This window comes from Hevea brasiliensis, chromosome 10 (assembly GCF_030052815.1).
Source record: "Hevea brasiliensis isolate MT/VB/25A 57/8 chromosome 10, ASM3005281v1, whole genome shotgun sequence".
Taxonomy (NCBI): Eukaryota; Viridiplantae; Streptophyta; class Magnoliopsida; order Malpighiales; family Euphorbiaceae; genus Hevea; species Hevea brasiliensis.
Genome location: NC_079502.1, coordinates 5,281,958 through 5,307,628, shown reverse-complemented (window position 1 = coordinate 5,307,628; position 25,671 = coordinate 5,281,958). Strand labels below are relative to the sequence as shown.

General features: G+C 31.4%; 3 protein-coding genes across 4 annotated transcripts; 2 read left to right on the top strand and 1 right to left on the bottom strand.

The window, feature by feature from the left end:
• The first annotated feature begins 1,518 nt into the window (after positions 1 to 1,518).
• Positions 1,519 to 5,185, top strand: LOC131169718 (serine/arginine-rich splicing factor RSZ21-like). 2 transcript variants are annotated; one of them, XM_058129011.1, is made up of 7 exons: positions 1,519 to 1,778; positions 1,952 to 2,065; positions 2,693 to 2,781; positions 3,110 to 3,350; positions 3,477 to 3,512; positions 4,384 to 4,506; positions 4,881 to 5,185. In XM_058129011.1, the coding sequence occupies exons 2-7, from the start codon at positions 1,977 to 1,979 to the stop codon at positions 4,885 to 4,887; spliced, it is 585 nt and encodes a 194-aa protein (XP_057984994.1). In that variant the 5' UTR covers positions 1,519 to 1,778; positions 1,952 to 1,976; the 3' UTR covers positions 4,888 to 5,185. The 2 variants fall into 2 exon arrangements, with proteins under 2 accessions (XP_057984994.1, XP_057984995.1); XM_058129012.1 differs by lacking the exon at positions 3,477 to 3,512 and having other exon boundaries at positions 1,624 to 1,778.
• A 2,065-nt stretch (positions 5,186 to 7,250) lies between these two features.
• LOC110635348 (spermidine synthase 1) lies at positions 7,251 to 11,315 on the bottom strand. Its single transcript, XM_058129010.1, has 9 exons — positions 10,792 to 11,315; positions 9,840 to 9,916; positions 9,627 to 9,749; positions 8,961 to 9,065; positions 8,631 to 8,703; positions 8,468 to 8,539; positions 8,184 to 8,379; positions 7,807 to 7,930; positions 7,251 to 7,583 (listed from the first exon to the last, which is right to left on the bottom strand). Exons 1-9 carry the CDS (start codon positions 10,982 to 10,984, stop codon positions 7,518 to 7,520), a joined length of 1,029 nt encoding a protein of 342 aa, XP_057984993.1. The 5' UTR covers positions 10,985 to 11,315; the 3' UTR covers positions 7,251 to 7,517.
• A 3,310-nt stretch (positions 11,316 to 14,625) lies between these two features.
• Positions 14,626 to 19,930, top strand: LOC110635344 (U4/U6 small nuclear ribonucleoprotein Prp31 homolog). Its single transcript, XM_058129009.1, has 8 exons — positions 14,626 to 15,143; positions 16,333 to 16,398; positions 16,630 to 16,767; positions 17,124 to 18,016; positions 18,103 to 18,173; positions 18,704 to 18,806; positions 18,935 to 19,010; positions 19,612 to 19,930. Exons 1-8 carry the CDS (start codon positions 15,141 to 15,143, stop codon positions 19,717 to 19,719), a joined length of 1,458 nt encoding a protein of 485 aa, XP_057984992.1. The 5' UTR covers positions 14,626 to 15,140; the 3' UTR covers positions 19,720 to 19,930.
• Positions 19,931 to 25,671: the final 5,741 nt, after the last annotated feature.

Below are 25,671 nucleotides of genomic sequence, written 5' to 3'. Positions count from 1 at the left end.
CTGAATTTGGGCCCAATGGGCCTTAAATGAGGGGCTTTATAGGTTGGGTCGTGACAATGAGAATGTGCTGTATAGGCTAATAAATATGTTCAAAAAATTGTCATGAAATAACTCTTTTATTATATTTATTTTTAAATTTATCTATAAAATTAATTTATCATATTAAATATTAATTTTATCTAGATATTTTTAGATTTCAACAATTAAAATTTTATTTCAGTTATTAAATTTTAAAATTATTTTTAATATATTTTTTAAAAATTTTAAAATTTTCTCACTCTTAAAAATTCAAACATTATAAAATTATATTCATCACATTACATATCTCTAAAATTAATTATTTTTTAATAAAAAATTTAATTACATTAAAAAAGAAAAAAATTCTTTTAAAAAATTATATTTATATAATTATTCACTAAAAAATTATTTAGAATATTTAAATATATATTTTTAAAATATTTTTTATATTAAAATATTAAAATTTAATAATAATATTTCAAAAATCAGGAAGTGGCTTATGTATTTTCTTTCTATTTTATTTATCATTTATTAATATATATGTCAAATAATTTAAAGACTAATAAAAAAATCTATTAATTAACTCATTTATTTATTAAATTTAAAATAAAATTATAATTAATTAAAATTTTATTATTATAAAAATTTTATAATATAATTACTAAAATATAAAATATAATAAAATATATATTACATTATGTTATTAAAATAAAATAATAATCTACATGTGAATAATAACATGACAACATATGAAAAAAAAAGCAAGGAAATAATTTTTAATATAAAGTTTTATTATTTTTGTAAAAAAATTGATAATAAGTGCATTTAATATATAATTATTTTAAAATATAATTATAATAACGTGGATTATAATAAAACTCACGTCAACATCAACGATAGTCTTCCTTATCAGCAAGGTTTTCCATTATTCCATGGAATATTTCCAACTGGTCTCTAAATATCAATTTTTATTTGTCATATTCTATGAATATTCCATATGAAAAAAAAAAAAAAAACTTTCATAAGTTTAAGCATTGTGAAATTTTAAAAGTAATAATTAAATTATTCAAAATTAAAGTCGACAAATATTTGGATTTATCCAGCTAAAAGGAAATGGGTTTAACCAACTACATGGACTCATGTTTGGGCCTTGTTTGGCCTGATTCCAGCTAAGACTTGACACACTGACATAGAAATTGTAGAATCCAGACAGAGCCTAATCCGGGGCCACGTGTCGATTGGTAATTGATCCTATCAAAAAACTAATTCAATTAAATTTGGATATATGACCCAACGGTTCATAATTACTTTGAAACCCAAATTCTTAAAAGCCGGATTCAATCTCCCGCTTTTAAATTTTCAATCGAATTAACTGAAACTAATAAATCAGTCCAATTTGATTTTTTTTTAAATAAATTAAGAAAAATTTTAACAATTGAGTATATTGAATCGAAAATATTAGAATTACCTAAAAAAAAAGAAAATATTAGAATCATAAACCTGTCCCATGCGGCCTGATTCAGATCCTGAGCCACGGCCCGGATCTGTTTCGAGCCGGAACCGGAACCGGACCATTGCGTTTTTCTAGGGTTTTAATAGCTCCGCGTTTCCCTGCATGGTTAAATTCAATCGCCCTTTTTCATCTTTTCGAGTCCTTGAATCATCACCCTTATTTACGCCTGCTACTAATTCTCGTTTGCTCAATCTGTTTTTTCTGTTTGCAGCCATTAATTCTACTTGGTTCTTTCAAACTCTAATCGGTAGATCAAACCTGCTTGTTTCGATCACATTCTCTTTGCATTGTTAAATTCTTAGAGAAAAAGAAAGGAGTTTATATTGCTGGGTTTTGCTTTATTTTCCCCTTCCGTCGAAATTGTTTACCCGAGCGAAATTAAGCGGAGCTTTTTTTTTTTTTTTTTTTTTTGTGAATTAGGTTGGTGCATATTCTGGTTGTGATAATGGCTCGGGTTTACGTGGGGAATTTGGATCCGAGAGTCTCGGAGAGGGATCTGGAAGATGAATTCAGAATGTATGGTGTTCTTAGAAGGTAATTTTGCTGGTGAATTCTTTTATGGTTTAAATCTGCTGGTGCTAATTCTTATTGTTGTCTTATTTTTAGTAATTTTTTTTTTTATTAATGTTCATGTCTGCTTGTGCCTGAATTCTTTAGTATCAACAGATTTTGTTAGTGCCTTTTTTTGCGAAATTTTAGTAGCCCAGAGCATAGGTATGCGTGTGTAATATTCTTCCCAATTTTCATAGAAGTTATTGTCAGTTGTAATTTAGGTCACGAAATTTGAAGATTGAAAGAAATGAATTTTGTCAGAACCCTATAGTTCTATTAAGTTTTATAACACGTATCAAATAGTATTGAATAGATTCGTTGTGCATGTTCATTTTGTTTTTAAATGCTGCAGTACTACAATCCGCATCAAAATTATAGTTTTTATTTCCATTCTATTTCATGTTTTCGCAAATGTTTTAAGTCAAAGCCTTATAATTAGATAACATTAAGTTACTGCTGTGAATTTATGTTTGGTGGTCTAGTACCCATCTAAATTCACACAACTGGGGGCTAAGGGCTGGGTATATTTTGTGCTATTATGTTGTTCGATTTCCCATTCAGCATGATATCAACTGTTAATGGTTGTTAATTTGTAATAAAATTATGCAGTGTGTGGGTTGCACGAAGGCCACCGGGATATGCATTTGTGGAGTTTGATGATCGCAGGGATGCCATGGATGCAATTCGTGCATTGGATGGTCAGTATATAAAAATTTTTTGCTCCTTGTTATTTAGATTGAAAATGTTTTTCCTTTAATATGCATATTCTTTTCTGGCAAAATTTACTCCATTCTGTTCTTGCCATCCTTTGTTCATTGTTAATGTTTTATCTTCTTTTTTCTCTTCAAGATATATTTTTTCCCTGCTATATGCCATAAAGTTATTTTGATTTTCTGTGGTGAGAGTTTTAATGGCTTTTTCCCCCTCACGATTCCTGGTAGATTGACAAATTTTATCAGAGGACTCTATGACCTGGATGAAAAATAATTTTGGAGAATTCTACTAATATGTTAGTTTGTTTTACAGGAAAGAATGGGTGGCGAGTGGAGCTTTCTCATAATTCCAAAGGTGGCGGTGGACGTGGTGGTGGTGGTGGTGGTGGACGTGGACGTGGCGGTGAGGACTTGAAATGTTATGAATGTGGTGAACCTGGTCATTTTGCTCGAGAGTGCCGCCTGCGCATTGGGTCAAGAGGTTTGGGAAGTGGGCGTCGCCGAAGCCCTAGCCCACGCCGCCACAAGAGTCCAAGTTATGGATATGGGCGCAGGTTTGTCTAATGCATTTACCTTTGTCTTCTGTCCCAGCAACTACAAACTGCTTGTGCTAGAATCATTTTATCACTTACTACTTGCTTTTGTTCTTTTATTCCACTTCTTCCTCCTTCCTAACACAGTAGGAGTCCGAGATATGGTTATGGGTATGGGCACAGGTGCGACACATGCATCTATCTCCCCTTTTTCTTTATTTTTATTTTCCTCCCAGAGGCTGCAACAGCTTCTGCTCCTATAACCAATCTGTCACTTCACTTCCTGTCTTTTCTCTTTCCTGCTTGCTTTATGCTTTTATTTTTAAAATTATCACAAATCAATGTTGATATCTCTAGTAAGGGGCTATAATCTGAGGCTTGATTATGTATTTATGTGGAATTATTTATCACATAAGTTTCATACAAAGAAACAGAACTTATTATATATGATTGTGATGGAAGATAAACGATGTGAAAGCACTATGAATTCAAAGGGTTCTCTAATTATGTCCTCCAAAAGCATGCTTACAATAAAAGAATGATAAGTAATTAGTCTGATATTGTTGAGGAATCCAAGTAGGGATTGCAGACAATGATAAATGCTGGACGTTGACACCTGTGTTATACTGATATCTGGTTTAGGAGTTTGTTTCCTAAAGCTATTAATTTTTGTTTTGTGGGAATGTTCTGTTTCTTGCAGGTATAGAATCCCATGAGCAGTAGCTTATTTGATTGAATCATGTGTTAGCTTGAATGGCAAGTGATTTCTGGCTTTCATCAAAGTCCAGTCCATCCAAATAAAAACATCTAAAGCTTGCATGAAATAATCATGCAGCATATGTTATGCCTTAATATTACTAACTTGATCTTCATACTTTTAATATCCCTACGTGATCCTAGATTTATTGGACCAATGCAACTTGTCATTATGTATTGTGTACCTGTTTATTTTGCTTTCCTATCTGTGTCTGGCTAATTTCCAGTCAGGGAAGATTCTTATCAGTAACAAGATTTACCGTTTGCATTTGCTGGTTTTCAAAATTTCTCTCTGCAGGAGTTATAGCCCCCGTGGTAGAAGATCTCCAAGACGCGGCAGCCTATCACCTCGCCGTGGTCACAGCTACAGCAGATCCCCTCCATACCGTCATGCCCGTCGTGATTCACCTTATGCTAATGGGTATGTAGTGCTTAAATTTAGAGTTATTTGGTGCCATAGTTGCAAAATGTTATGTGTTATCCAGCTACTCTTATGATGCTATTGAGTTGATTGTATTATGAACCTGATACTTTTACCACTCAAAAAGAAAAGTTGAGAATATTTTTTTTTTTTTTTGAGAGTGAGACATATGAAGTTCAATAAAATATTTTAGGGGTGGAGAACTAATTGAAAGGGGAATCACAAAATTTTCATCAATCGCAATGGTGCCAATTGGCTTCATTGTTGGTTCTAGAAATGTTTTGTATTTGTATTAAAGTTATGAAGAATTGTAACTAGTGAACTACTGTTTCATATTTTCAGCTTTATGCAAAATGCTTGTTTTGCCTTTGCAGAGATTAGGGCTGGAAGCTGAACTGAAGCAAGAGTGGAAGGACATTGGAGGAGGCAATATCTGCTATACTGTAGTTCTGATAGGATCTGTTGATGTTAGTTATGTTCATGTCATGACAATGAGGTTTGTTAGAAACTTGGTTTGGATGGCTTCATCAAAGTGTTTCAGCCGCAAAAGCTTAGGACACTTTTGTATCGGCTTGCTGTCTCAGCTTCTTACTGAATCTTTGAGGTCTCTTTCACACTTTAAATTGCAACCTTATTGCTGTTTATAATGCTTAATCTTGACTTATTGTTGTAGTATTAATCTGGTTGGGGTAATTGTTTCTAAAAGATTTGTGTTTTGTTTTGAGGTATGGTTTTCGGCTAAAACGGCATCATTTCGCCACTTTACTGAATCTTAGTGCACGGTTTTTCTCCATCTCTGCTTCTCTGCACGTTATCTCCTCGTCGCCCCCTGCATGTTATTCAGCTTGAATCCCATGTTGAAATTACAAATGTTCAGAAACTTGGTAGGGTACGCCACTTTTCTCTGCAGCAAAGCCTCTGTCCTACCTACGATCTTGTAGCTTGAATCACATGTTGAAATTACGGCGACTTTTTTACTGCATTCTTCTGCAACAAAGCTTCTGTCCTACCTACGGCATTTGCATTTCTGCTAGATGGTTATGAAGCTGTTTGTCATTGCCCTCCATATCTGCATATCTGCACTCTGTTTTGTAGTCTTGTGTACTGTTTGCTTCTTCGAGTAGCATTGAGCCTACAATGCATCCATCCTTGTTTGGTTTGCATCAACACAATGTCCTGATCTAGCATAGAATCTCTACTTTTCATCCATTAGTTGAGTACAGGCGAATGGTAGTGTTTATGGAAGAAATCCAAGAATGTGTTTTTCACGATTTTCTAGCACAAGGTAAATGGCTCTATGTGTGTGATCAGGGAAAGGATCTAAGATAAATCTGCCCAAAATTGTTTCGCTCGTATAGCTTCCAGAAAATTTTATTGATTTGTTGCTTTGGTAAGATTGCAAAATTGTGAACTTGATTTGGCTACATCTGTCATGCTCTCAAAGAATAGTTTGCTTGTTTGTATTGCTTGATACAAGCATCACGGTTGCTTTCTTAAAATGGTAATGAGACCAACCTCAGATTGACGGCCAAAACAAAAAAAAAGGCGAAACTACTCTTGACGAGCGGAGTTTATGAATCCCAATTGACCTTGTGGTTGCTAAGGACTTTCAGGGCTGCTTCTTTCTCTTTTTTTTTTTTTTTTTTTTTTTTCCTTATCCTACGGTGGTTTTTTTTTTCTTGCTTTTTCTTGTTATATAAACTATTTTAGATCAATGAATCAATTGTTTTTGGTTGGTCAAACAAAGATACGATCCCTTTGTTCATGTTTGGGTGATGTGGTAGCTCATATTATGTTGAAGACAAAGATACGATCCCTTTCATTTATTGTAGTTTTTTTTTTTCAATTTTTATTATATTAAGATATGAATATGTACAATCGTTTCACATTGTCCTCAACCCAATTATTTCAGTTTATCTACGCTCAATTGCTTAGATTGCTTTCGAGTTAGCAATTTATCTACCGCAAGCTGAAGTCTGAGATCTTCAATTTTCTCAACGAAGCTCTAAAACTCTAGGCAAAAACATCAGCTTCTTTATCTTCAACTGCATAATAGTTTTTCCTATAGATTGATTCAGCTGTTTCTTCTTTTTCTGGTTCCCCTTCATCTGTTTGAGCTGAGCACTCTGATTTTTGCTCTTGATTTGGCATCAAAGATGCACACATGAGAAATAGGGAAGATGTATATAAAAAAAAAAGCCCTATGATTTCAGACTTTGACGCATAGAAATTGTAATTGAATATGTATGCAGAAGTTCATTTCGTTTTAACCTGCATTTATAATAGATAGAGAGCGTGACTTGAGAAAATCAGTGGAATAATTATTGAAAGAGAATTTTCATTATCATTTAATCACTTGGAGAAGCTTGGAAATACTATTTCGATGTGCGATTTTTTTAATCAAGAATCTCATGGCTAATTTTGAGCTTACAAAGAGGTAGGAGGGCCTAAGAGCACTGCAAGAGCCTAGTTGGGTCAAAACAAGCCTATCCATTAATTTTATTTTCAATTAGTTTTCCTCGTAACCAAATTTGATTTTGGGCTTTAACCTAAATAACAATGATACCTCAACATTGCCCATTCAAACCTCAATTTATATGTGACTAACAACTTTCCTTCTTCCTTTTTCCTTCCCAGTCTCCAACCAAACAGAAAATAATTAACCCTGCTCTCCCCTCCTTTCTACTTTTTATCTTCCAACTTGCGTTCCTTTCAAGCTTCCACACATAAGTAAAGAATGTCAATTGAATCCAAGGAAATTTTAAGGTCGTCGAATTCCTTTTTAAAAAATTTGCATACTCTTTCTAATTATAAGGAATGGAGAAAGATCTCATAAACAAGAATAAAAGTACCAGCTCTTCGTAATAAAACGAACTCTGAAAATAACTTAAAAACCTCAACTTATTCCATGGCTCAATGCCAGATGGAATGACTATGTTGGTAATAGTGAAGGCTGGACACTCTACAGCAAAGTTTTTACTGCTGCTCCTTCAGTTTTCTTCAAAATTCCTTCATTTAGCTTTTGAATCAATCACCTTCTTTGCAAAAGATGGCAAACAGAAGGCAGCTGTATGAATCTGTAATTAAGAACAGAAGTTACCATCAGAACAGAACGATACTGCTGTGTTTGTGAATGGGGAAAGGTGAGAAAATGGGCTATTGCGGAGCTCTCAGATCTGTTTCTTAATTATGTGGGCCCCACAGCCCATTCTCTCCCCCTCCTCTCCCTTCCCTCCTCTTCCAAACACAACATACAATCATACGCATCAGTTGGAAAAAAAAAAATGGAGTCTGTAGTACCTCTGGATTGTAAAATTTCAGAGGTCTCTTTGATTTGCTATCATTAGCATCTATGGGATTCACTGGATGCTTGAAATCAACTTCAGGTCCCTCAGTAGAGCAAAGCATGAAACCTATTACCCCACTGAAACAGAATAAACGCCACCCAACATCAGCTACACAGAATAGCGCATGTATCCACTAATCACAAATAAAGGAGTGATAAATGCAACAAAATATACAATATGCCTAATTCCATGTAAATCTGAAGATGGAAAACAGGCTGTAAAGATTTGCTTATGGTAAAACACAAGGGCTTTTCCAATTCTAAGAGAGGTATCTGTGATGCAGTCCCACATGAATGCTAAGATGCAGGATGCCAGAGGATGAGTACAAACCTTGGATAAGTCGGAACAGTTGTCCACGCATAGTTGACAGAGCCTTTGAAGATTTGACGGCAGTTTGCAACAATCTCCTCAATGATGTTCATATGAAGCCATATACTTTCTGCCTGAGTACACACAACCCCTCCAGGGCGAAGAGCCTTTGCTACTGACTCAAAAAATGGTTTCTCAAAAAGCTCTTGTGCAGGACCTGAGTGATCAACGCAGAGACTTGTAAGTGAAATCAAATTCTAGAGGTCCCAGTATAAAAGGGCAGCAGGTTGCAGTGATATCATTACCTATTGGGTCAGAAGAATCTACTATAATTGCATCATATGTTCCTGCAGGAACATCCTTTAAAAAAGCAACTCCTGTACAATTTCACAGAAATTCCACCAATCAATAAGTTCACGAGAATGAGAAAGATAGGAAAAAAGGGATAAAAGAAGGAAGTGTTCGTACCATCACCAACATGGAGTGTCACTCGAGGATCCTCATACCCAACTGCTATATCAGGGAAAAATTCTTTAGAAACCTGGAAAACACAAACAAGTGGACGTAGATTATAATATGGAGACCTCCATGTTCAAGGATAAAGCCATTGACTCCATAAATGCACACAACTGGAGCCTATCTAAGACAAAGCAACACAATAAATTTCCACTGCATGGAGCAAAATCCACTTTTTTATGGAAACAAAATATCCAAGCATAATATTCAAAAATTAAAAATTAAAAATTCAGAAAACACCTAGGAACAGAAAAGAAAGAGATCTTCAAACATCCTACTTACATCAACAACCATCTTATCTATTTCACATATGACAATCTGTTCAACAGATGAATGCCGAGCCACTTCCCGCAAGACTCCACCATCTCCTCCACCAATAACCAAAACCTAAAGGAAAAACAATAAAGTCAGAATTGAAAAAGGGAGGACAGAAAAGATAAATGTAGTCATCATAGGTTGCATGTCAAGATTCCTACTTAAAAGAAACATGATAGCATAAAACTTCAATATAGTATTTCTCTTCAAAGAATATTCAATCAATTTAATGCTTTTCTTTTTAGTGCCTTAGAAAGGACCAAAACTTAAAGCCAAGAGAAGGATGTGTAAATATAATTTTCAAGGGAATGAAAACCAGAACTAGAATGTACTTACATCCTCATAAAAGCAAGGCAAAGACAATTACAGAACATACAACTATTATTGCATCTTTAATGTCATATCAACAAATGTCATATCAACAAAAGATCCTCAACAATAAAAGCAAAATATAATTCTCTCTTCCACATTACCATAAATGAACAAGCACGAAAGGCATGAACTACATGGTACATACCATATCATGGAAAATCCCAGTTTGCAACGATTCACAACATTTAATCAGCTAAACAAGACTAGTGTATATTGATGCATTTCCAGTTGATTCTTTGATCCTTCAAAGAACACAAGTACCTTCTTTGGGTTTGGAATTGAGCAGAGTGGGAGGTGAGTAATCATTTCTTGATATGCGCATTCATCCCTCTCTGTGAGTTGAATCACCCCATCCAAAACAAGAACCTTTCCATATGTTGATGACTGCAAAAGGATAACAGAAATAAAAACTTAGAATCAGCATCTACACATGTTAGGGACAAACAACTAAAATGTCCCAAAAGCATCAATCACCTGAAAGACCATGACATTCTGGTAATCAGACTTCCCTTGAAATAAGATCTTCTCCACTTTTAAGGAGTGTGCCTCTCCTGCAGATTTCATAATAAACATTTTAAAATAAAGAAAAGCATCACAAATAATTGCACTAAAAAGTTGGAACATAACAGGGTAAAAATTTTAGCGGATAAGCTTTAATTATTGCTAGCCAAGGTAACAGACAAATTAAATTTAACGGCACGAGTATTGCAGCCCAAGAAAAACAGCATGAGGAGTTGTGTTCCCAGTAAAGTCGAAACATGAGAAAATGCTATGGCTGAAATGATTTTCAAAAATTCAACTCCCTCGGAAAAGAAATCAAGAAGCCAGAGATTACACAGATAATTAATTAAAGTTAAGCAATAGCTCTGAAACAGTACAATTGAACAGACAACAAGTACATTAGGTCTAGTTTGACATGTATTCAGCAAAATTTTGAGAAGCATTCCACGTGAAGACAAAGCAGTTAAAAGGTTCACATATTTATTCCAAGGTTATTAGAACAGCAGAAAACATGTGATTAAGATGTCTGGGTTATGCACTAAGGGAAAAATGCTAGCAGTAAAAGGCATGTACGAACATCTGATGGAAAAAAACTATACCTATACGATCTAAATTTCAATATTTGCATTAGAAAGAGAGCAATATGAGATTCAAGGTTGGTATTTACGTGAATGGAAAGAGCTAGGATTTGCTACTATCAATTTGTAATCATCATTAGCAACCCAATATTCGTTTTGCGACGTATGGTTTTCTCTAGCGGAACTATTCATATATAGGGGGAAAAAAAGCTTATGCAATTGAAAAGCGAACTACCCACATGCAAAAAGTGCTCTGTATTTCCACAAATACAATCGATAGACACATCCACGAATCCAATAGATCACAATCTACGCATAAGAAATACAGGAATTAGAAAGGAACATACCAGGCCACATTGGGCTAATCTCAGAGAACCAACCAGGAATAACAGAGGATATATAATCATTATTACTGTTGTTGTTGTCAGTGTTACCCTCTGTCTCCATAGCGACAGTGGTAGGAGAGACCCCATTCTCTTCATCTTCTCTAGGTCTCTTGACAGGCAAATCATTGGACACAGCAACACTTTCCTCAGCCATAAGGACGACACTGTTTCTATGAGCGTCTTTAGAGAGAACCCAAAAGGCCAAAACCCCCTAAAAACCTAAAGAGAAGGATGAAGCAAAAGGAGCAATGAAGTGAAGCCACACAATCAGGGTTGGGTGTGGCTTTATAAAGAGGAAAGAATGGGATATGAGAATAATAGCGTGACGCAGAAAGAATCTGCTTGGTAAAGACGCGTCTTTTGTGGTTGCGTTTTGTGCTTTTTCCGTGTTTGTTATTTTTCCCCAGAGAGAGAGAAAAAATATTAAATATCACCAGCTGAGGATGCGAGAAGAAGGAGGTTGTTATTTGGTAGGAATGTAACAGTGTTTGACACACAGAAGTACAACATGGAATGATAAGGCTCTCAATTAGGGTTGGCAAGTGGCCACTTTGGGATGAGAGTCTTCTTTTTTATTATTTCTTGGGCTGATTTTTTTTAACCTTTCGTATTTATTAAATTATTTTGAAAAACTTATATTATAATTTTATTTTTAAAATTCATCATATATTTCACTATTATTTTTTAATTTTAATTTATTATTAAAAAATTATTAAATTTTAATTTTATTTTATAAAAAAATTTATGTAATATGTAATAGCAAGTTTTTAAATTAAAAAATAAAATTTTTAAACTATAATATAATGTCTATAAATATAATTTTAATATTTTTCAATTAAGGGTAAATTTTCTTTTTTTTTAGGAAGTATATCATTGTAATATATTAATATTTTTGTGATAAATTTAAATGATGATTGAAATGGTAGATATTTTTTTAGTGTGACACGTATTGTAGTTATAATTATAAATATATTAGATTATATCAAGAGGAAATTGAGATAACTAATTAATTTATTTACTATGAGTATTTTTTTTATGAGAATTTTTATTAGGTTTATGAGTAATATAGTTTTGAATTTATAATTAATAATTTATTACCATTAATAATAAAATGGCATGCCTTAACCCTATCTGAAAAGGGTAAACCACGTTATTAGTGTTGTTATTTTTTCAATTTTAAAATTTATTTTTATGTACTTCAAAATTTTAAATTTTTTAAAGTACATAAAATTTTTGTAATTTACATGCTTCTGTAGTGTATGATATTAAAATTAAGAAATTTTTTTTAGAAACAAATTAAAGTTATGTGACAAAGTGAAATATATGATAAAATTTAAGGACAGACTATAAAAATTATCTGTACCCTCAAACTTAGAAAACAACCTTGGATTTAATATTTTTTTTTATGAAATGTATATATGCACACACAAATTTAGAAAAACACCCTACTTAATAAAATCATGTTTTACATTAACAATATATCATTGGAAAAAAATTAAATATGTTTTGAATTGATTAGAATTAATACAATTGCACAAAGAGATTGCAAATTAATTAATTTACCTTCAATATTTTACGATTGATAACATGCATATTAGTAATTTAATTTTTATAAAATTTAGAAATTTGATTTAACATAATGAGTAAAATTTAATTTATAATATTATTTTTTATTTACAATATATAAAAAAAATTGTCGGGCACAGTCTTATTGTCATTACGTTTTCTTTTCTTTTTTTTTTTAATTAGCAATGCAGTTTCTAATAATGTGGATAGAATAAATATTAAAAATAATGTAAAAGGATAATATTTTATGGGCAATCAAAGATTAAAGGTATGATTAAAAACAAAAATCTAGGAAAGTTAATAATAAATTGCTCTTGTCCCATATATATATATATATATATATATATATATATATATATATATATATATATATATATATATATATATATATATATATATATATATATCCATATTTGGGGGGAAATTTGGACACCATGATTATCTAGATGCTTAGGATACCTTAAAAAGTTAAAGCAACAATTTTTTTTAATACTCTTAAAATTTTAATTACATGTGTAGTGTTGATTATTAAATTTTACTTGAAAAGTCACTTCACATTCTTATATTATTTTTTTTTTGTCAGTAAATACACATACGACTCGGTAATGCGAATGAACATTTATTAAAAACATAGCAATTTTAACAAGGTCCTTATTTCCATATAAATCACATACACACACTGATCACAATCAACGTGAAATGTCCGACTCACTTGTAGACCTCAACCAAAGCATGATCGAAACACTCTTTTATTATTTTTTCATTTAACTTTTAAACTTTCTTAAATTTTAATTAATTAACGATTTATTATAAAAAAAAATCTAATTAATCGATTGAAATCCCAGTCAAAAGCACCTGTATATGTTCGCTCGGAGTAAGGAAGTAAATAGAAATGTATCTTTGCTAGGTCAAGAAGTGGTAAGAGATCAAAAAGCATAAAGGTAGGTGGATATGGCATGGCGGAAAGGAGGAGGCTTGGCTAGGTCATGATCAAGAGAGGGATATGGGTGCAAGGTTTGCTATAGGAGATGAAAGACAAATAGAGAAATGACTGCCTTTGGGGAAGGGACAAAATGAGATTACGAGTCTAAAGGCAAAATGCCACTAAAATGGATAAGAGTGATTTAACTGTGAATAATAATAATAATATATATAAAAGTTCCACCTTTATCAGGAGAGCTTGAGGAAACATAAAGTTGTTGTCATGTGTGAAAGGAAGTTACAGGTGACGGCGATGAAAAGTAAAAAAGAAGAAGTCATTGATGGATTGGAGGTGGTGAAGTGAAGGTGATGATCACACACATGGGCAATGAGTTTGACTTTATAGACAATAATTTTCCTTTATGGAAACATTGGTAATTGGCTGCCTCTTTTTCTTCACATCTCTGATCATGCCATGCATGGTGGACTCAAAACCTGATCATGCAAATCTCAATTGCTCTTTTCTCATTTGCCTGGCCGGCAAATGCCTGGCCCCTCCCTAGCTATCATTTCCTCTCTTTCTCTCATTTTCCAACACCATGTTCAATCTCAATGATTCTTGAATTTGCTTTATACTGTGTTAGAGATTCAATTCTCGCTACACTTAAAACACCATTTTTAAGTGCATAAGGTGAATATGAGATAGGTCCAATTATATTCAATAGGATTAGTCCAGTTATATTAAGGATGAGAACTCTGTTGGCTGGGAGTATCATAAAATTATTTATATTAAATATATTAGATTGCATAAGTGTGCTCTTAAAATCACTTAAAAATGAGATTTATTCTAATCTTAATTATCTAGGATAACTGTAAAAAAAAAATATTATATTTTTAAAATTTTTATAATTTTATCTCACACTATAAAAATTACTAATTAAATCATAAATTTTTTAATAATGATCAATTCTACTTTATCGTTAAGAAAAATGTATTATAGCATTATAAAATTTGGCTTAGAAATTCAGAAAAATAACATATGCTAGTAAATTTTATTTATTAATAATTGTTTTTAAAGTTTAAAATAACATTTAATATAAAATTATTAAATATTGACATAATTACAAGAAATTCAAACTTTGTTATGAAATTACAATTTAATTTAATTATTTCAGTTTTAATAATTTAATTTAAATTTTATCTAGTTAATTAAATTTAGTAAAAAATTTAATTAAAAAAGTAATATTTTATTAATTAAAAATAATTTTAATTTAATTTTTTTCCCTCCTCTCTCTCACTGCACTCCTTGTCTCGCTCCATCTGTCAGTCGTTCTCCTTCTTGGGCACTTCTCCGTCAAATTTTCAGTCTATTACTCTTACAATCATGATTGCATTTCTAGTTGGTGAGGGTTCATTTGGAGAGCAGAGAGAGTGAGGCAGTGAGCCAATGAATAAACGATTAGAGCTCAAAATCAAACTGCTGGCCGAGCAAGGATACGTGCTCCTTTCGCCTAAACGAACTAAAGCAATCCGTCGTCAGCAAATTAGAATCAGCCTACGTGCCGTTGGCAGAGAACGCTTTGTCGTTTCTTTAAACAAGTGGTTGTGTTTCTCCACAAAGACCGCAATCATAAAAAACTATACTTCGTCGTTTTAATTGGCGATATCGCCTTAGGGTTTTTGACAGTGACTTCGTTCTCTTTCCCTCTCATCAGGGGAAAAAAAAATTTCTCTAATTGCTTGTTCTCTGCTTGCGGTGAGGGCTAAACCATAGAAGGCAAAGCACCCGAGTTCCCGTCTCCTGAATCTCAAGCCAAAAAAAAATGGTTAGTATTATCTTAAAATTGTTATGCTTGACTTTTTTGATTAATTTGAGATTTAGAATTTTTTTTGGAGAGTTTAGTGCTTGTCGATTTCCGTCAATTGAAACAAACAGGCGGAATTCCATCGGCTTGGTGATTGTTTGGTTTAACGATTAATTCACCTTAAATTTTCGGGAAAAGGAGGATTTGGCATACCAAATTAACAATTATGGATGTATTAGTAGTATATGAGAATGTGTCTGATTATGTGTAGATTTTGAAACCCTAGGGCTATAACATTCATCATGGTATAGAACCTAATGAAAGGATTTGATATTTATGATTTTCTTATTAGTTGCCGTCGGTGTCTGGCTTGGCATCTCACCTTTTTTTTTTTTTTTAATTTTGACTTAAAATATATTTTTTAATTTATAAGTTAATTTAAAAATAATTAATTAATTATTTGATAAAATTACTTAAAATTAATTTTTAAATAATTTAAGTGTTTGATGACAAAAAATGATATATCATTGAGTATTGTAGTCCTTAAAATAAGTATCGTATTGATATTTTAAAAATTATTAGGATAATATAGTCTTTTTCTTAATCAAAATATAGTTTTAAAATAAGTGAATAAGCCATAATGGGTATCTTACTTGTGAACTTTTTGCTTATTTTAAGTACCCTTGTTTATGATTTTTTATTTTAACTTATAAGTCAAACCAAATACTAATCTACTTTATGATCTACTTATAAGTAGATTATTTATAAACCAAACCAAACACCCTCCTAGCCTCTGTTTGAAATTGTGTTTGGGAGGTCAAAAACTAATTTGAAATTACTTTCAGAAAAAGTGTTCTTTTAAATGCCTTGGAAAAAGCAGTTTTAAAACTGGTTTGTAGTTCTCATAATTAAAATATGTTAATGAAATTAAAATCAAAACTTATAGCTCCTTAATAAAAATTTTTGAGATAATTTTTTTATTCTCAATAGCAGCTCAAACAAAAATGTCAATCAAACCTTTATTAAAGTGGATGAGCTAGTTGAGAATGATTTTAGTTGTTATTTACTGGAAACTGGAAAGTTCAATTTCCCAAGTTCAAATATAATTGGTTTTACGCTTCTTTATCCAAGATATATTTGCCTTCGTAGAAAAAGTTTGATAAGTTTATATTTATGTCTCCTAATCTTCTTTTCTTGTTTGATGTTTCAGGCAACTCTTGCTGATTCTTTCCTTGCGGACCTTGATGAGTTATCTGACAATGATGCTGATCTTATAGTGAGTATCTTTCTCATCCTTTTTATTTTTTTTCCTGCCCTTGTTTTTGCAATTTTGTTTCTCTTCACTATGAATGCTACAAGAATTTTAATTTGCAAAGACCTGTTAGTGGATAATTTGTTAGTTATGCAGTTTTATATTTTTAGAACTTTGACGGGGGAGTATATTTTTTGAGGAAAAATTTTCTCTATTTCTTGTCCATGACATTATTGATTACTCTTCTTCTTACAGGAGGAAGATGACGTTGATGCTGGAAACATGGAGGAAGACGTTGATGGGGACATGGCAGACGTTGAAACTCTTAATTATGATGATTTGGATTGTGTTTCTAAATTGCAGAAAACACAGAGATACAGTGATATAATGCAGGTTAGTTTTTGTATTTTGCAATACTTATTTTAAAATTCTGATGTTTGCATTTTATCACGATGGTCCCTAATCCCTGTGGTTTGATTGGGCCTTTATCAATATTTTTATTCTATGCCTAGTTTTATTGTTGTCGTCCCCCATTCCCCCTCCCTCTCACTCTCCCTTCTCAATTTTTGTGGAAGGGGAAAAAGTATGGGATGCCAACGTTTTCCTTTCAATTTTAGATTTATTCCTTTGCTTTTTGTTATTTATACATGCATTATTTGAGGGATGAAATTTGATTTTTGACGGATTAGTGCTTTGTCATACTGACTTGAATATGATGACTGATTTGTTCTTTATTCTCTAAATGTCAGAAAGTGGAAGATGCTTTGGAGAAGGGTTCTGATATCTCAAATCAGGGTTTGGTACTAGAAGACGATCCTGAATATCAGCTTATTGTGGATTGCAATGCCTTATCAGTTGACATTGAGAATGAAATAATTATAATCCACAATTTTATCCGTGACAAGTACCGATTGAAATTTCCCGAGCTTGAATCACTTGTCCACCATCCGATCGATTATGCACGTGTGGTGAAGAAGATTGGAAATGAGATGGATTTGACCCTTGTAGACCTAGAAGGGTTTTTACCCTCGGCTATTATTATGGTGGTCTCAGTGACAGCATCAACAACAAGTGGCAAGCCACTTCCTGAGGAAGTCCTTCAAAAGACGATTGATGCATGCGATCGAGCTCTTGCTCTTGATGCTGCAAAGAAAAAAGTCCTTGATTTTGTAGAGAGCAGAATGGGATACATTGCACCGAATCTTTCTGCTATTGTTGGGAGTGCTGTTGCAGCAAAGCTAATGGGAACAGCTGGTGGTCTTTCAGCATTGGCCAAGATGCCTGCTTGTAATGTTCAGCTCCTCGGTGCCAAGAAGAAGAACCTGGCAGGATTTTCCACGGCAACATCTCAATTTCGTGTAGGTTATATTGAGCAAACAGAGGTATTTCAGACCACTCCGCCTGCTCTGAGAATGCGTGCTTGCCGACTATTGGCTGCAAAATCAACCCTGGCAGCACGGGTAGATTCTACCAGGGGGGATCCATCAGGAAACACTGGAAGAGCTCTTCGGGAAGAGATTTGTAAGAAAATAGAGAAGTGGCAGGAGCCTCCTCCTGCAAAGCAACCTAAACCACTTCCAGTTCCTGATTCTGAGCCTAAGAAAAAAAGAGGTGGTCGGAGGCTGAGAAAGATGAAGGAAAGGTAATGCAGGTTTTATGTAATCTTAAACTAGCATGGCTATTTTTTCCTTTGCATTTCTTGGTAACTTTCCTTATATGTCTTCTTAGGTACGCTTTGACAGACATGAGGAAGCTTGCCAATAGAATGCAATTTGGTGTGCCTGAAGAGAGCTCTTTAGGTACATGTATCTCTTTAGCATCTTAAGATTCTAAAGTCAATTAAATTTTATCCCTCTCCTTTATTTAACATGATTAATGACATGGTACGCTGTAAATGCTCTATTGGTTAAAGTCTCTGGTTAACATGAAATTAGATTTGTGCAATTATGCAAGTATACACTTCAACAACTGTATTATTTGCTTCTGTTTATCATTTTTTTTAAAAAGTTCGCTTATTCATTTATCTTATTTTTGCATGCATTTTAAGGATGAAAGCGGGTATCTTTGCTGTTTTAATTAGTTGTCGCGTAAAGAGGTCATTTGTGGCAACACTCTCCCCCCCCCTCTCCCGCCCCACCCCTAACCAACCCAACCCAAAACTTCTTCCCCATTTTTTCTTTTCCTTTTAGTTTTGTATCGTATCTAAGATATACTCAACTCAACTAAGCCTTTATCTCAAAAATTTGGGGTCGGCAGTATGGTATCTAAGATATATTGAGAATTTTTTTTGAAGTTTCATTCTAATGTTTGATATGTGTGTTGACATTAGGTGATGGACTTGGGGAAGGTTATGGAATGCTTGGTCAAGCTGGAAATGGCAAGCTGCGTGTATCTGTTGGTCAGAGCAAGCTCGCTGCAAAAGTTGCAAAGAAGTAGGCTTATTTCATTCCGTTCCTTTTTTTTTTTTTTGATTTCCAACAGAGCTGTAATTTTATAAATAAGTTGGTTGTATTGTATCATATTATGCTTACATAATTATATTCCATGTTTTTGTTTTTAGATTCAAGGAGAAGAATTATGGAAGTAGCGGTGCCACATCTGGTCTGACATCAAGTCTGGCATTTACACCTGTGCAGGTTTGTATTCACTTCTTATCATCTTGATTATGAATTATACGGCTGGTAAAACTTTAAAAAGAAAAAGGAAATCACATTTAGCCCATAGAATCCAACTTACGAAGTTTTCATCGGCTTGCTTGCCATCATCCAGATGGTCTGATGGATGTGTGTAAAAATATCTATTCATTACAAAGGTTCTTATTCAATGTGAAGATTTTCTGAAATTGACCATACAGCATAACATCTTATCTGACTACTATTTTTGAGATGATTTCTAGATCATGAGTTCTAGACTCTTTGGTAAAGGCTGGGATTGGGTTGAGATAGCATGTAGATTTGAATCTTATCTATATATTGAATGACACAGAGATAGCTCCACTATGTTGGGGGGAGGGAAGAATTGAACATGCAAAGTTAGTACCTTCTGCTTTTCTTAAGGAACTCGCAAAAATAAATTCTAAGGTGGTATTGCTTTACCTTGATGTCAATCAACCCCAAATTGGGCCATTTGTGTGCATTGTTTGGACATTCTTTAGTTTCGCGTATTTTCTCTAAAACTCTTTTCCTTCACCTGTGTTTTTTCTGTTTGGTGGTATTAATTACCGTATTTCCTTGATAGGGAATCGAACTCACAAATCCACAAGCGCATGCACATCAGCTCGGCAGTGGAACCCAGAGTACCTACTTTTCTGAGACTGGAACATTTTCAAAGATTAAACCGACATAAGTTATGCAAAACCAACATGATCAGGCACACCAACTTGGCAGTGGAACTCAAAGTAGCTTTTCTGATACGAGAACAAAAGCCATCTTACATTACCCAACTTGTAGTTGCTTCTACGCCATAAATAATGTAACCATTAGATGAACTTGTCACTTGTGCATTAAGGTTTTGGGATTACTTAGTCAGGCTAATAGAGTACATATTTTCAGCTCTACATGCGTATGTATTATTTAGCATTTTTTTTGTCTTTACCACCTTGTGTCATTTCTTTCGGCTCTGTAGCTTACTCTTCGTAATTGGTTCATTTTGTCCAGGGCTACGCAACTTGAACCAACCCATGACCTATATCTATGCCAAGTAATTTTTATAAATATATACAAGATTAAAAGAATTCAGGAACAATTATACACGACAGATGATAGTACAGAGACAGAGAAAGCATTCTCTTTAATCCTTATGACTGCCCGAAACAAGATCAGCATAACGTCTGCAAATCTGCCCACGGAAGAAACACATGATCGACTGTGTTTTTGCTTTTCTTTGGTCTTATCATCAAATGTTAAAACGGCCCAATGGACTATTGATGAAGCCACCCAATATTGCCATGAAAGGTCAACAGTCAAAATTCTTGCGTACTGAATACTTCTTTTCATAAAAAATAGAGATTAAAAACTAAATAATATTCAAAATTTCCTCGGTTTTAGCTGTGTGTATATTATAATATTATTTGATGATAATATTCTATATTTATCTGTGTCAATAGGGTGAGATATTGGATTCTGAAAAAATATCAAAATACTTATTACAATCTTCAGAGATTTGTATGTCTAATTAAAAATATCAAAATACTTAAAATATTAAATTGAAAGGTAATTTTTCAGCAACTTTGACTTGTCTTTCATTTTTATTTTTTTAATTTAAATTTATTATTAAAGAAATTTTAAAATTTTAATTTTATTTCATAAAAATTATTCTAACATGTAATAGTAGGTGTTTAAATTAAAGGGTAAATCATTTTTTCTAGAAAGCTGATCGAATTATATTAATATTTTTATAATAGATTAGGATAATGATTGAAAAGATTTATTTTTTTTTAATGTAAAAAAAATATGTAAAAAAATAATTTTCACATGAAAACTTCTTGAAGCAAATTGGAAAGGAAATTGAAATATGGACAAAGTTCAGACACGGGCATAAAAATTACCCAAATTGAAGTGATTCTTGAATTGGGATGCTTTATTGAGTGTTTTGATAAGGACCCATATGAGGCATGCATGTGGTTTTAGGAGAAGAGTCCCAAATACCTCAAACGGTATTGGCAAGAGATCTTTAAATAATTTTTTTATTTTTATTATTTTTTTAAAAAATAGTCAGATGCTTTGCTCTTGTTTTTATAGTATTTTATTATTGTCACTTTTTTATTCTTTTATTAATCAAATCCCAATTGAGATTTGAATCCAAATCTCATTGATATGGTCAGAAGAAAAAAAATAGAGATGTTATCAATAATCACTCTCATGCACTCACTTATCTATCCCTATTTCTAATCTCTAATCTCCATCTCTTCTAATATCTAATATTTAATTCAATTTATTAAATATAAATATAAATGAAAGAATGAACTTATAAATTTGTTAAAAAACACATTATTAAATGTGTATCTTTGCAAACATATTTATAACTATAAATTTCATATAAATTTTGGTGCTTATTACTATATCTATCTATCTGGTTTTATATTATATCAAAATTTTGAAAGGAGAAGAATTTATATTTCGTTAAATTTTATTATTAACACAATATTGAGTGTAATGGTAAAATTTACTGTGCTCTCAAGGGAAGAATTCAGATTCGATCTTTAAAAAATACATTATTAAAAGGGACATCTATAAATTTTGAAAGAATTAGTCTTTTTCTTTTTTAAAGATAAAATTTGATAATTTGTTAATAAGAATAATAAGATAAGTATAACATAATATTCTCATAAAAAAATACAAATATAAATAATTAAAATATTATATTCAGAGATGATATAAATAGAGTAAAATAGCCTTTCGAGTAGTAAGTGGTTTTTTTTTTTTTTATTTCAGGCGATAAAAAAATCTTCTGTAATACTGCCCTTTTGGAAACTTATTACTTGTGTGGCCCAGAGAAGATATTAAATCAAACGTCAATGGAGGAACAAGCCGCACTATTAATTTTCATCGATAAAAGATCATTACTCATACTTGAGTCTCTTCAATAAAAAGAAATTAATAATCCCCATTATATTTTAAATTACCAAATAACCCATTCAAATATTGAAAGAAATAAACAAAACCCTGTCAAGAGAAAAAGAACAAAACCCCAATAATAGGGAGAAATATGATCCTAATATTGAGAGAAAAACCTTCATTTTGTTCTAAAAAGCCATAAATTTGATAAAAGAAACTCAAATACTAGAATTTATTAAAAAATAATAAAAGAAAAAGAAAATTAATCTATACAGACGTAAAAGATTTATTAGATTAATTATAAAAAAAAAATTCATCTATCACTTTTTTATACCTAGCTAGATATATTTACGTTATTTATTACTTAGGTAACATATTTACCTACATTAATACTAAATTTTAATGAAGTCTAATAAATAATTGAAAATTTATATTTTAAATTGAATTTAATTATTAATTTAAATCCTATGTTAATTTAGATTTAATTATTAATGATTCAATGGCAATTTCTATTTGGATTTCATTTCTTATTTCAATTCACCATCACAATCAGTTTCCACATCATTGTTTTTAAAAATTCTTTTTTCTTTCATTTTGATATTTGATTTAATTAATTTTATTTTAATTTCAATTAAATTATTTATTTTAATTTATATTTAATTCAACAGTAACCAATCATTTTTCTTTTTAAAATCCATTTACCTATAATTTATGAATTAACAATTAATAATCAATAATATAAATATATAAATAGGGAATGAACATATTAACTTTATATTATTTATTATATTATAAACTTTAATTCCAAAAAATTTAATTAGGCTACATTTTTTAAAATAAATAATATATATATAATTAAGTAATTAACAATAATAATTAAGAATTAATCCCTTTAAAAAAATTATTAATGGGATTAAGAGTTTAAAATTTAATAAAATCCAATCAGAGTTTAGTTGATATATTCTTAAATAAATATTAAATAATAATATGTTATTATAATCATTAATTTGATATATTTTATAATTAATTATTAAAATAAAGCTAACTAAATTTTAATACGTAATTTTAAAAAGTAATTTCAAAATTTATTTAAAGTTTTAAAATTTAAATAAAAATACTTTACAATACAATATTAAAACAAAATTTCATCATAAAAATTTATTCAAAGTAATCAATAAAAAAATAAATTTTGATATATTAAATTTTATGGCACAAGAAATAAAGAAAATTTTATATATTTTTCATTATTTAAAGATAACAATAAAATATTATTTAATAATTTAACTTAAAATACTAATAAGATAATGACCGATATCATTAATTATTTACGTCAAAGTTTAATAAAATGAATAAATTCTAAATATCTTATATTTTTTAACATACCAAGCTTTCAGGTTTTGGTGAAATTGGTGGTGGTGGTGATGGTGGAGGAGGAGGAGCAGCGGTGGTGGATAGTGCCATTTAGATTTTTGATGGGACAAGTTACTGAGCTTTTAAGCAAAAGAAATTAAACTAGAATGTGTTGTTGCTCCCCCAACTTGCCCATAATTGGCAGGTCCAGCTTTCTGTCCTTTTTAACCAATTTTGACCCAGAAATAGCTAACTGCAAACATCAATAGCGTAACCTTTTAATAAATTTTGATTCTATTTTTCCAGCAATTGGCTATTAAAAGGTTAAAAGGTTACGCTATTGATGTTTGCAGTTAGCTATTAAAAGGTTACGCTATTGATGTTTGATGTTAGCTATTTCTGGGTCAAAAATGGTTAAGAAGGATAGGAAGCTGGAACTGTCAATTATGGGCAAGTTGGGGGAGCAACAACACATGCTAGTTTAATTTCTTTTGCTTAAAAGCTCAGTAACTTGTCCCATCAAAAATCTAAATGGCACTATCCACCACCGCTGCTCCTCCTCCTCCACTATCACCACCACCACCACTTTCACCAAAACCTAAAGCCTGGGTATCTCAGGTTCCTTAGTGTTGCAAACCCTCTAGGTTATACGAGATTGAGAGGACACGAGCTCTCCCATTATTACCTCCAGAGGTTGTCATCAATGGCTATGCTTTGTTAGACTCTAAGGTCCAATGGATGGCTAGCTACATGGTTCCAGAAGATGTTTTTGAAGCATGTAGGCTCTCTTATTGCTGGAGATGCTTTCATTTCTTTATTTTCCTAAGCTACCAAATCAACTCATTTTTAAGAACTTCTACTACAAGAGTTAAGAATGAAGCTTGTTACTATTTGTTAGAGCTGGAAGCTCATTGGTTAGTTCTATAATGGGTTGGTTTAGGCATCAAAGCTTTTTTTTACTATGCTGTTTTATGTAAGTTACCCATTGACCCTTGTAGTGAATGTGTTGCAATTCAATATATATATATATATATATATATATATATATATATATATATATATGAAAAGTCATTTAGATAGGAAAAATTAAATAGCCTTATTTTACTTATATTTTAATTTTTTAATAAATAAAATAATTATTAATTATATATAAATAAAATAATTACGAGGCCATAATATGTACACAATACACGTACATTAAAGATTTTTTTTATTAATTAATTTTTATTAATTTTTTTTAATATGACATTCAAAGAATAGATATTTAAATTTGAGTTCATCAAGTAAAAAATAATAGAAATTTTATTCAACTTATTTTGTTAATAAAATATTAAAAAATATTAATTTTATTTAATAAATAATATATTTTTAATTCATTAAATGAAGTCGTAACGTCGAACAGCCCAACTTTGCAGGGCTTGATTCCCACACGCACCCACGTGTCAGGAAAAGAAAAGTACAACTGTTGCCAAACAGGAAGAGTAAATGTCCAGCCTTCGAATTCTCCTTTCTTTTTCAAACTTATCTTTTCACGCAAATCCTTTCCATAAATCTATCAAAGCCTCTATTTCAAATCTGGACGGCGCAAACATTAAAGCCCACTCTCCATAATTGATTATATATATATATATATAAATAGAGGTTAATAATTTTATTAATTCTTTTAATATTAAAATTTTAAAATATATAAAAATTTTATCTAATTTTTTTTTTAAAATTTGAAAATTATTGTAATTTTTATTAAATTTTTTTACTATTTAATATTTAATAATTATTAAAATAAAATTATGAAAAAGTCAATAAATGTAATAACATTGGATAATGAAGTTTAAAATTTAATTGATAAAATTTTAATAATTTTTAAAAATTTAACTGATTAGATAAAATTATCAAAAGGAGATAAAATTTTGTTTTTATTTATTTTATGGATTTGTACAATTTCCATTATTTGTTTTTTTATGGAAAATTTCCATTATGGATAAGCAAAGCCAAATATATGCAATTAGCCATTTTAAAAACTCTTTATCTTGTTTCACCCAAAATAGAAAACTCACATTGAGGGATTTTGTTTATATGAAGAATTTTTAAAATGTGATTTTTTTTTTTTACAACATTCCTTATTCAAAGTTTTTCCAAATCAAACAAACCCCAATGAATGTTTACATTAGGTGGAATCCAATGAAGGTAATTATCAATTCATATGCTGTCTCCAACATATATGCCAAGTATTTTTCAATTTGAACTGCCCACATAATTCCCTTATTCCTTCACATTCACAATAGGAAACAGGCGAATGTGACAGATGATCACCCTCCATGACTTTGCCACCTTTTGGCTTTTGTCCTTATCCTTTTTTTTTTTTTTTTCCTTGACTAGTGCTTGAGTTGGTGAG